The following is a 13,075-nucleotide window of genomic DNA, read 5'->3' as shown; positions in this document are numbered from 1 at the left end:
TTTCAAAGAAAAGATTAGAAAAACCTTGCACATTCCACATCTTAATGATTTGAAAATACTAATCTGGTTAGCATTTTTTAGCTATAAAGTCTGACCTGACAGAAAAGGGAGATAGTATGGATTATGCATTGAATGGAAAAAAAGTATAATTCTAATCTTGCCTTTCTTTCCAGAATCTCTTATTTCATTTCAGTTGCAGATCGTTGTAAGGCAGGGGGAAAGTAGGGGCATCCCCCAGGGTATAAATAGGAAACATATGCCCAACATGACAGAAGGAAGGCTCGATTTAAAAAGATCTTTCCCAGAGAATATATGAGGGAAATAGCAGTACTGGCTTGGGTCCAGCTGGGGGAGATAATTTGCAGTAATACAGGAAAAAACTTGGTTGATATGAACTCTGGGTAGTCCACTGCTGTCACTGCTATGTAACTAACCATGCACCAATGGCTTCCTGCTTTTATGCCAGCAAATTTGAAATATATCTGACTGCTTAGTACAGCTGCTTACCAATTATGCCCATTTTCTTTAAATCAGAAATTGAGTGTATCATATATTACTTCTAGATTTGTACAAAAGCAGAAGTGGTTAGTACGGGGAATAAGCAGAAAAACCTAGCAGCATAGACAAGTCAGAAATACCAGAGGGACATTAGGGAATGTGTTTATGACTTCTTGTGGCAACCTGTAGAATCAAGCTGTTAATTTGATTTCTAGATTAAAGGCAGACTTTAGGAAAATTTCCAAAAATAATGCACCCACCAGTTTTCTTTCAGTCTTTTCAGTTAAGTACCGAGTAACAATGTTGAGCCTAATATTTTTTCTTCTTTGCGAATACTTTCCCAAGTAAAGTCATACAGAGCCTACCCCCTAAACAAGCTGGGCTATCTCCTCAAACAAGGACAAATATCATGTACACTATAATTTATCTCTAATCCCATGATCAGAGGATTAAGTCTTGAATCAGAAAAGTAGATTAGCAATGTTAACATTTAAGATGGTCACAGATGCCCAAGGCTTGAAGACAATTCTAAAATGCTAATGAGGCCTATGTCCTATGAGCATCTACCCCAAAAAGTACATATAGACCTCCACCCAAATGACTGTCACCTAGGCCCTTGGCTCAGTCTAAGGATTCTAAAGTACAGACCACAGAGGACCAGGAGATCTGCTCTGTCCCAGGTCCCTGTTTCTGATCCCACGAACTTTAAAGAGCCATATGAACCTAATTCAAGTGAATGACAATAGAACCTCACCGTGGATGACCTGGGAACAGGTTAAATATGCTATTATCAGCTAATACCAGAGGCCACACTAACTAGACTTGGCTAGACCAGTCTAAGCTCTGTTAATGAGTAAAGGTAAAGGCAATCCTTTTTTGACTGCAGACCCCACCCACACTTCAACCCTGCTACAATCTATGTATAACCACTACTTAACCTGAGACAAGTTATCTCCCCTTCCCAGCACACAACAGATGATCTTATCACCACCTCAACACTGGCCTGGCTGCACTGCCCCCTTTCCTTATATCACCTTTCTCAGATGAGGAATTTCTGCACCTCATCCCCCGCCCCCCCAACACAGTTTCACAACTCACCTTCACAATTGGTATAAAGCACAGCTAACAGGAAATGTAGAAAAGGTTTTCACTGAAATGGCGGACACCAAAGTGCAATTCTTGTTACTGTCACAATGGAGTTTGATATACACATTTGGTAAGGAATGAATTTCAACTTACTAAATAATGATAGAAATGGGAGAAGACCTTGGAGATCATCTACTCCAATTCATTTTAATGGACAAGGAAACTGAGACCCAAGTCACAAATGGTTCAGTAGGAACTCAAAACACAAGTCTTCTAAACTCAAGTCCATTATATCAACATTACTTCTAATAGATTTAAAAGACAATTCTTCTTCACTGCTACCCCATGTTTCACTCCATCACAGCATTGCTGGTTCTATGCTGACACTAAAAACCACGTCCAAGACACACTAAGCAAGGCTATCCTACCAAAGTTGGAGTCCCAAACCACAGACCTGAGAGAAACATACATCTCACCGCTACAGATTCTAACATCTAGGAACTCAGAGCTGATTGGGCATTTTACAAATAAGAAAAGGTATAGGGAAACACATGCAACAAGATGAAGTCTAAGAGACAAGAGAGCAGTCTAGAGACCTAGAGATGTCTTACTAATTACCAGTGGAAATGGAAGCATGAGGAGGCTGTGGAAAGCACACAACACTGGTCACTAACCAAAGACTGGTCATTTATTTAAAATGAACTTTATCAAGGACTTCCTACAAGCCTTATAAAGCAGAGATCAGGTATCCCAGGAAGTAGAGAGTAGGAAAAACATGCTGTACAAGGACTTGGCCTTATTGCCAAGTCTAGACATACCCCCACTCAGTGAGTATCCCTATGGACCACATGGCAGTATACTGGAAAAGACCAATGCACTGAAGGGAGGGAAATGACTTTGCTGCTGCTGCTTCCATCCTTGTACCACCCCACTCACAACACTCAACTCTTCAGCTCATCTTGGTATTGAGTAAGGCAGTTACCCACACACTCCTCTCATCACACAAACCACCTAATCCAGGTAGTGACCATGGAGAAGCCTCAAACAGATAAGCCTAAATGAATGCTGGAAGGAGACCTCAGCAGCCTTTCCTTGATAGTAGCTAAGAGATCTTCAGGGATAAAACTCTTGCCGCTATATTCTAGGCTGAAAATTGAGAGGGAAGCAAATACGCACACTCAGCAAGGAGCATAACTAAAAACGGCGATTCAGAATGCTCTCATGCTCCAACTTAATGATGCCATGCCTGAGCCAGTCACTTCAGCCCCTGAGCAGTCCCACTACCTCAAAGAAACAAAATTTTGGCCCCTAATAGTCATAGTTTGAGGGAAAACAGGCTACACTTTCAGCAACCACAAAAAAGAGGGTCCTCCAACAAGACTGAGTTATAAGTATGTGGCCTGAATATTCAATAGCAGACAACATGTAATTACATTCCACTTCAGTTTCATCTTCTCCATTCAGTTCAAAAGTATAAATCTCTGGAGGACCACCCCAATGCAAAGGGAAGGGTGGCCAGAGGCTGACGAGAACAGCAGAAAACTACAGTCAAGACAATAAATCATTCCAACCCTTTACTTTGCTTTTTTTAAATATTACTTCCATGCAGACTGTTCTCCAAAGTAACTGCTGATGCTGGAAGCCCATCCCCCTGACCTTGGCTCAGCTACTGTGGCTTCCAGCTATCTAGGTGATGAGCTTTTGCTACATGACGGTTTTCAGACATGTGGCTCAACAGTTTCTCATTTGAAGATTACAGTAAATGATTCTATTTGTAATTTCTAACCAAAAAAACTGTACATGAGTTTACAAACATATTAACATATAAATAAAGAGAGGCTTCCTGCTTAAAGCCTCCACAGTAGTCTCTGCTTGAGAATAACACTGGAGGGGAAGCTATGTCCCCTTACATAGAGCCCCTGAAGTGGCTTGGTCTATACAGTGGCTGATCTATGCAAGCATCATTGGGTTCTTCAGTGCTTCCGGCTTCAATAACCAGTCTGTTATTACTGTGCAAAAACAAGAGTCCACAGATGCCCATGCGAGCAGGAATCTGACTGCTGAGATGTCATTGACCAGTCATCGCTCTGGCTCAAGCTCTTGCTGGAAGGTTCGTTTCTTCTCCCGACAGTGTTTCTTGTGAGCAGGCCAGTCCTTCTGCTGGCATTGGGAGCCACAGTACCTGGCCACCTGACACCGGCCACAGATGTTGAATTCACGTAACTAGAAAGAACATGGAAAATCCAAATCATTTCATTCTCAATAAACAGAAATCAGTCATGGAGCAAAGGCTCTAAAAAGAAGCTATCCATCTACCTGTCAGCAACTGAGTACCATGCCCCAACTAAATGTTATATTTCAACTTGGGAGAAGGAAAAAAAGTGGGAAAGTCAAAAAAAGAATTATTAAGAGCTGTATAAGGCAACACCAAAAATAAATCTAAAATAAAAGAAATTAAGAAGAAATCTTTTAATAATTCCTGGTGTTGGAGCAGCTAGGTGGCACAGTGGATAAAGTACCAGCCCTAAAGTCAGGAGGACCTGAGTTCAAATCCAGTCTCAGACCAAACACTTGACACTAGCTGTGTGACCCTGGGCAAGTCACTTAACCCTAATTGCCTAAAAAATAAATAAATAAATAAAGATAAAAAATTCCTGGTGTTAAGGAATAAATTTACAGGAAACACTTGTAGGTAGGAAGTATACCTAACAAAGCTCTCATTGCTATAATCCACATGCTACTGCACATACCTGCTTTTCAATCATAGTGCATGGGGGATAATGACATTCATAGTATGTGCAGGAATTCTCTTCTTCTTCCACCACATCTCCATTAGCGTTATAATAACGAGTAACATTCAGGACGGGAAACTGTTCTTCAATAGGATCAGTAGGAAGCTGCTGAATTGCCAGCCAGTACAGGCTCTGCTCCCTTAAATAGACAAGCAAAAAGTTAAGACATGCACTGGCCTCAGGAATAAAGAGTCCATAAAACAAAGAGTCACCGGCAACTAACACTAAGCATAAAAGCCCAATCCAATTGTGCCCAACAAGGCACAAAGACCTGTGAATCAGTATTTTGAGAATTCAGTTTGATCAGAAAATACTCTCATCAGCTGTTCCTATTCCCAAAGCACTGTTAGGAAAACCATTCATGAGATACCAATTCAAAAAAACATCCCATATTAAGTTAGGACAATGGCCCAAGTAGCAACTGTGGATGTTCCCTTAGTCTTTCCTAAAGGCAACATTTTTCTAAGGCCAGATTCTCGCAGGGTTCATAACTAGTTACGGCCTCCATGTCTTAATGGTAATTATCTTAAATCCCTAAACTTAATGGCAGTAGCTGGCAGTCTTCAGTTTCTATCTACTCAGCACTTTCTAGATTGCTTAGAAATGCTACACACTGTAATGATCATGACTCAGCTACTATAATCACCACACAGAAATGACCCAAACAAAAGAGTTCTAAGCTCAGTAATATGAAAATGGTATTAAACATCACTAGAACCATCAAGTATTACCTACCATGTGTAGAAAAAAATTCTGTAAATTTTGCCAGGGTGTTATTTTTGAAGATACTCCAAGACAATTTATGAAAATAGGTATGGAAAAAAATTTAAGTGGCCACAAATCCTGGCCCAAGCAAGAAGGTGAATCATTCAGGAATGAAGCCTAGACTAGCACTGGAAGCTCCCCTGATCTCAGCCCCTAAATCTCACTGACTTCTCATTTGCTTAGTATCTTTACTTGGCAAAGAACCAGGTGAGGAAACAAATCATAATTCCCTGAATAGCCAGGCAGGACACTGAATGCTTTGCTTATGCCTTTCCTCCCAGGCGCTTACACCTACTCATGGACAGGACTCCTTAGAAGCTGTCTTTCAGCAGCCTACCCACTGAAGGAATCCCTGCAATAAGTGCTCAAAGTCCAGTGTTTTCATCTCCAAGCTCAGGTCCAGAACAGTTAGGGCATAAAGTAATAGAATCATAGGGCTGGGAAATGCATTAGAGATCATGCATGTCACACCAGATTAAAAGACAATCATCTATATGATCCAACCATACAGTCTTCTGTTGACTTTCTATCTTTCCAGCCAGATACACTACTCTCTTCGCCTCATTTGGTGATCTAACCTATCTGGCCTTCTCTCTGTTCCTCAAACATGGAACTGTATCTCCTGCCACTGTGCCTATCAACCATCTCTCATGCTGGAATGCAGTCCTTGCTCAGCCCTGCCTCAGAGAATCGCTCTCTTTCTCAGACACAGCTTAAACACCACCTAGCACATGAAGCCTTTCCAAAGCCCAACTGCTAGTGTCTTCTCCCTCCTCCCAAACCACTTTGTATTTAACTACTTTGGATTTATTCTCTTTATATTTATTTTATATATACTTATATGTGTGTGTGTGTGTGTGTGTTGTCTCCTTCCTTTAGAACATAAGCTTTTACCCTAATTAATAATGGTCAAAGGATATGAATAGGCCGTTTTCAGAGGAATAAATCAAAGCTACCGATAACTATATTTTAAAATGCTCTAAATCATTAATAATTACAGAAATGCAAATTAAAACAACTCTGAGTTACTACCTCATACCCTTCAGTCTGGGTAAGATGACAAAAAAGGAAAATGACATGACAAATGCTGGAAGGAATACAGGAAAACAGGCACACATACACTTTGATGCAACAACACTATTACTAGGGTTTTTTCTCCAAAGTGATCCAAGAAAGAGGAAAAGGAGGCATATATACAAAATCATTACAGCAGCTCTTTATGTTGTGGCAAAGAACTGGAAACAGAGGATACCCATCAACTGGGCAACGGCTGAACAAGTTATGGTATACTGCTGTGATGCGATACTATTTTGCTGCAAGAAATAATGAAGGTGATTCTTTCAGAAAAACCTGGGAAGACTTATATGAAATGATGCAAAATGAAGTAAGAACCAGTAAAACAATTCACACAGTTAACACAATATTGTAAAGATAATCAATTTTGAAAGACTTAGTAACTCTGATCAACACAATGACCCAACACAATTCCTAAGGATTCATGATGAAATATGCTTTCACAGACACATAACACTCACTAGCTGTGTGACTCTAGGCAAGTCACTTAACCCCCAATTGCCTCACCAAAAAAGAAAAGAAAAGAAAAAAAAGAAAAGAAATATGCTTTCCACCTCCCAATAGAGAACTAATGGATTCAAGAGTACAGACTAAAGCATCTTTCTCTTTCTTGGGGGAGAACATGGCTAATACAAAATTTTGATTTGCATGATTACATATATTTCTAGTAAGTTTTGTTTTTTTTGCCTTCTCAGATGAAGGAGGGAAAAAAAGTGGAACTGAAAAAAATAAAGTCTCTGCACTTTTAAAAAAATTAATAATATAATAATATAAGCTTTTTCAGAATAGGCATTATTTCTTTGTATTTGTATCCCTAGGACCTAATAGAGTGCCTGGCACACTATGAGTTCTTAACAAATGTTTATTGGATGATGGATTTATTTTCAAATCAAATGGAATCCTACTGGGATAACAGCCCAACCTCCTAATTTTACAAATAAGGAAATTAAGAGCCAGAGAAGAAATATGATAACCAGTAGAACTGGAATTCAAACTCAAGTCTTCTGACTCCCATTCCAGTGCTCTTTCCACCATCCTGAACAGTTTCCTCTACTAGGCATTCAAGTAAAGAGTCACACACTAAGAAAAGCAATTTGTATTTCCAATAAAAATGTACACTAAGCTCAGAAACCTGTCCCAGATTCCTTTAGTTATGAAAAAAAAAATTAAAGAACCCACTCCCTAAAATAAGCACAGACACATGCACTGAGTACTTCAATGATTCTCCTCTACTTAGGCCCAGCTTGAATTAGGCTTTTCCCCCTTTCTCTCACGTGGGGGAAAGACTTTAAAGGTTGAAGGGAAAGATCTTCAACATGTCTCTAAAAGCTGAGAATCATCACAACCCCACCTCTCTAAAGAAGAAAAACTATTCAATCTCTTGTTTTATCCATATGACAAAAAAAGAAAGAAAAATGTAATTTGGTTTAACAGTGAACTAATTTAGAGATTAATGAACTTGGATCATCCTCCCAAACTACACCAGCAAGGTCCACCTCATCTGCCTTCATGATCCACATTACTTATGATTGGCACAAATTTAGACATACCTTTGTTTACTAGAGATTTCTTCAGCTTTGGGTCTCCAACCCCACGGCACTAACTGCAGGTTGTCTAGCCGATTGTCCACTGTTACTGCATTAAGATGTACCACCTGAAATCCTGGAGCAATTCCTCCCCTGTGTCGTTCCCTGGGACATACAGACAAATGTTTCTTTAAAAATACTGTTGGAACTTTTACAGAAATTATTCTGGTATTCAAAGACATATTCAGTATATGTGAATAACACACAGAAAACCCAAAGCACCTAGTAGCATGCACCTAGCATTCTGCTTTGTAGGAACAAAACCTTTTGTCCGTGGGCAATGGAATCATATGCTACTTAACTCTAAGAAACTAAGGTACAGGAAATTTTAGAAGCTTAGTATCACATCGTTTCACTCACTCAGTCCACACACAAAAGTTAAATCGGACTCCCAAGGTAAATGTCCTTCTCTCCCCGTATACTGTTAGATTCAGGCTGGCCCTTCACTTCCCCACCCCTAAACACCAGGGCTTAAATGGCTACTTTTAGTTAAGCGATCATGGGCCAGGGAAAGTCACTTATCTTAACCTCAGTTTCCTCATCTGTTAAATGGAAGTCATACCTTTAAGTACCTTATTATGAGGGTTATTATGAGGATCAATTGAAATTATTTTATACACATATACATAAATATTGTATAGGGATATGGATATATACATGCACATATACACACATATTATATATACATATATATGTATGTATCTATGTCTATATGTATATAGTGTTTGGGATGTCTTAATACAATGCAAATAAGGGGCAGCTAGGTGGCGCAATGGATAGAGCATGGGCCCTGGATTCAGGAGGACCTGAGTTCAAATCTGGCCTCAGACACATAACACTTACTAGCTATGTGACCCTGCACAAGTCACTTAACCCCACTGCCAGCCAAAAAACAAATTAAAAAAAATACAATGTAAATAAATGCTAAATACATCATCCACTGTACACACATTCCACTTCATCTTTTCTGTACTCACTCCAATTACTATGATCATGTTTTCAGGAGCACTTTCAATTGTGAATATAATACAATTGCCACTAGTCATTTTCAAGATACTCCATGTCCCAACCCAGAAAAGTTACATTTCTTGTATTTGGAAATCATGGACCTTGTATATGTCACATGATCCACCAAGTCCAAGTGACCTGCTAATAGGAGTGACTATGAGTTAGAGCAAATTTAATAGTTCTTTTACAAAATGTGCTGATTATTCATTCTTAAGAATTAGCCCAACTGATCAGTATATGGGATTGAATACATACAAGTAGGGTCTATGTATAAAGAGGGTTTAACATTGATAAATATTTTTTAAAACACAGATGAATTCAGTTAAAATTTAAAATTGACTAAGAGTAATTCTATGCATCTAGAAAAAAGAAAGTGAGATTTAAGCAAACTTCTAAAATAAAGGAAACAGGAACATTTATTCTAAAAAACTTAAGACCCAAGATTTTTATATTCCTTTCTGGCCTGGTTACTTAGAATGTTCCCACGGGAACACTATTTCAAGTTTGTTACACAGTAGCTCAAGCTGGAAATACATGTCATTTTGCCAATCAGACACTGATTTTATAAGGAAGCTGAAAAGAGGGAGGCTGAGGAATAACCAATCCTGGTTTAAATGAACAACTTTAAGACTTCTCCCACAAATCTGGAGTTTTCCACTAGGAAAACAAAGTGACCACCTGATAAAGGACACCTGGTCCCTACCTAAAGAGAAGGAACCAAAACACGATTCCAGATATACTTTCAGCGGTTACTTTCATGAGAAAAACTTGATAGTGCCTTAATACCCAAGGCAGTATGTTCACCTTGTCTTTGGAAACTTCTATAATCCATATTACTCTCTATTATACACACAGTTTGGGCAGAAGAACATAAGGTCCAAAAGGGAAAAGCAACGCCCACCCCCACCCCCACCCCCACCATGGGTCTAATGCACAGTGCAGTCTGGTACTCTTAAAAGTACTTCCAGACACCCCACCCAGTATATCAAAAATCACACAAGACTTATTCAGGGAGACTAAGGGAACTGGATGGATAAATGGCAGACTACAAACTGCTAGCCACACTCCAAATAAAAGTCAGAAATACTGATCTCTACACAATACCCACCACAACAACTCATGAAGTAAACGTCCAGATCCCCTTCCTCGGTTTTTGTCAAAAGCATAAGCAAATATTTTAGCACCATTTCCATCAGCATCTACTTCCATTCGTGCCTGTCATAGGACAAGGAAAATACTTAAAATCATTCATCTTGCAACAACACTTCAAAATCAAACTGGGGGAAAAAAGAAATAAAACCATTGAAAATCCCTAGTATTTTGGGAACAAAACCATCTGGCCCCCATGGATATTGATGGCACAGGGGATAACAAACACTGGACCCAACTCATCTGCTCCTAAAAAGACAGCCATGAAAGAAGAAGCCAAACTTTTTGATACAAATTCTAATTTGAATATAGGATATAGTATAGTCCTAATTGTCAGAGATTGTCAGAACTGATCAAAATTACCTGACTTAGTTATATCTGGTCTTGAGGTGATTCAGAACTAGCATCAGTTATTCATCTAGAGGGATCTCATTCCCAGAGTACAAGCAGGAAGAAAGAATATTAAAATGTCTTCGTAATTTCTCCAAATCCTTCACATCCAACCACAACCCAACCCAAAGAACAGGCCATTCTCACCTCAAAAGAGTAACTCTCCACCAGTGGGATGTCTTGTTCATCTATCAGCGTGTACTTTGTCTGAAAATTAACCAGACATTGTAAAGAATTACACTTATCATCAACAAAGCTAGGTAAGGCCAAAACTGAAATAATTGCAATAGGAAGTTATGAGTCACATTTAAACTCTGAAGTTAGATGGTAACTAAATGTTATTTTAATCACCTTGACTCACCTGCCCTCAATTAGATGAGTAAATAACAAGGAAAGCTACAAGGGCAGGTAATAATAGCAAGTAAAGGAATTCACTGCAATATTAAATGTTTTGCACAGTATAGGCCAAAAATCAGCACTGTCATTAGACTAATCTAAATATAAATTTTGTCTTGAAATGATAGCTATCAGAATCTTCCACTTCTGCATGAAAAAGATTAACTTAGCTAGAAAAATTTATCAAAGCAAATAAACGTCACATTAAATTTCTTTATGCATACAGAGCCCCAACCTTCATGTAAATTAAATGACTTTACTCCCAATTGCTGCTGATGCTTAACCTGTCTGTCCCTTACGCCACTTGCCTCTCTCACAGGTGCATCTATCAAGAGCTAGCTGCAAGGCAACCTACTGGGAAACCACCAGCAAGGCTTTCCTGGACCAGACTCTCACCAAACCAAGCAGTCAGCAATTTCTAACTTGCTGGTGGCACCAGGGAGCAAAAATATTCACAGGCACCACTGGTAGTTTAACCCACAGACAAAGTACATAAAAGGAAGAGGAACAGAACAGTGTGAGAAAGCAGGTGAAGAAAGTAAAGAGAAAGCAAGAAGAATAGATAAGAGGTGAAGAGAGGCATATTTTTACATTACGTTTTGCAAACCCTAAAGCACATACTACATAAATGCTAGCTATTAAGATGATGATGGTAAAGTGCCACCTACAACTGACTCAGGTGCTGCTCCATGGCACTAATTCCCCAGGCTCCCCCTACTGTTCTAGGCCAGTGTGACACAACAGTGTAACTAGTTGCTCACTGCCTTCCCTAGGCAAACTCCTTAGTTTAATCCAGTGACCTCAACATGGGTAGGAAAAAACGCATTTATCTTACTAATGGGCTCTGCTTAGTCAGTGAGAAGACACGGAGATCATTCTACAGAACAAGACATGAAACCCTGGGACCTAGTACACAACACCTTTTTCTTTTTTTTTTTTTTAAACAAAAAAAGACTTCAAGGAAGGCGTGTACAAGCCAGGGACCCACAGAAGCATTTTGGATCGCGTGAGTTAGACTGCACCGATCTCAAGAAGCAAGCAGCACCAGACCTTGGTGCACCCCCAGGCACAGGTTAGACCTCAGGAGTTGCTCTACGCACTTCACACCTAAACCTCAACACCACCCCGCCTCGCGACTTAGGCTGTTGTATCTCGTGGATCCCGTGAATCTGGACGTTCCTCGAAACTTCAGCCGCCCCAGACTGGACCTCGGCTGGACCACAGACCTGAGACCTCTGCGCTCACGCCAATAGCCGGAGTGCCTGGGGGTGGGGGGAATGGAGCAGACAGCCTGACATCTGACACCCCGGTGAGGCTGGAGGACTCGGGCTGCCAGGGTCGGGTGGCCGGGGGCGAGAGAGCTTCCCCGCCTCCCTGGGATCTCGCTGGATGTCGGGGGACTGAGGCCTGGCCAGGACAGAGCAGCGTCTCTGTACAGGGGGGAGGGAGGGCACACTGGCGGCCGCCACTCCCGGGCCGTGGGTGGGCGGGCCCCGCGGGGATCAGCAGCCTCGGAGCTCCCGAGCCTGGCCTGGGCTGCCGGACTCTCCCGGCTCGCGGCCGCCCGTGAGAGGCCTCCGTCCCTCTTCGGGGCCTCATGGCGACTGCGGCCTCCGCCCGCTCCGTTCGCCCTCCCACCCCCGGGCCGCTCACCTTCCCAGCCACTCGGCCGAGCCGCACGATGCCCAGCTTGAAGTCGGTCATGGCCAGGGCCTCCCGCTCGTAGCCGCCACCACCCGCGATCCCTCCCTCCCTCCCTCCCTCAGGCCGGGGCCGAGGCCGAGGCTAAGGCCCGGGCCGCCGCCGCCGCCACCGCTTCCTCCCGCCCGCCGGCCGGGGCCTGCCACGCGCCGCCGCCGCCGCCGCCACAGCCGCCTCGCGCACACAGCCAGAGGAGGGGCGGGGCCGCGCCGCGCGCCGCGCCGCGCCGGACACACCCCCCTCAGCCCTCTGCACTCGGACCAATCAAGAGCCGCGCCGAGCACCGGGCTCTACGGACCAATAGGAATATGGGGAGTGCGCCGGTCTACTGGGGGGAGGAGAAAGGAGGTGCGGAGACAGGAGTCGGTGGAGGACCGAAGGAAGGGGAAAGGGGAGAAGGGGGGGGGGGGCTTCCCGCGCGCGCGCTCCGTTCTGACGTAGTTTTCGCGGGAAGCTTTGTGCTTTGAACCCAGCCGAGAATCTCCGTAGGGGTGGAATGGGGCGGAGCAGTGTGGGTGCCCTTAAAGGGGCCGCAGAGTCCCTAAGACATTGATGCTAGAGGCTAGCTAGTCCATGTGGTCGCCCTGGCCGACACATGCCTACCTGGCCCTGCCTGTCCATGAGGGTCTG

At 42.3% G+C, this 13,075-nt stretch overlaps 1 protein-coding gene across 1 annotated transcript; it reads right to left on the bottom strand.

Annotated features, from left to right (window-relative positions):
• Positions 1-3,143: 3,143 nt before the first annotated feature.
• ZMYND19 (zinc finger MYND-type containing 19) lies at positions 3,144-12,477 on the bottom strand. Its single transcript, XM_027848166.1, has 6 exons — positions 12,398-12,477; positions 10,496-10,555; positions 9,918-10,024; positions 7,766-7,906; positions 4,335-4,515; positions 3,144-3,807 (listed from the first exon to the last, which is right to left on the bottom strand). The coding sequence occupies exons 1-6, from the start codon at positions 12,446-12,448 to the stop codon at positions 3,664-3,666; spliced, it is 684 nt and encodes a 227-aa protein (XP_027703967.1). The 5' UTR covers positions 12,449-12,477; the 3' UTR covers positions 3,144-3,663.
• Between the last annotated feature and the right edge of the window lie 598 nt (positions 12,478-13,075).

Source organism: Vombatus ursinus, unplaced genomic scaffold, assembly GCF_900497805.2.
Source record: "Vombatus ursinus unplaced genomic scaffold, bare-nosed wombat genome assembly UNPS02000580.1, whole genome shotgun sequence".
In the NCBI taxonomy this organism is placed as follows: domain Eukaryota; kingdom Metazoa; phylum Chordata; class Mammalia; order Diprotodontia; family Vombatidae; genus Vombatus; species Vombatus ursinus.
The sequence above is the reverse complement of the archived record's forward strand: the minus strand, read 5'-3'. Positions and strand labels throughout refer to the sequence as shown.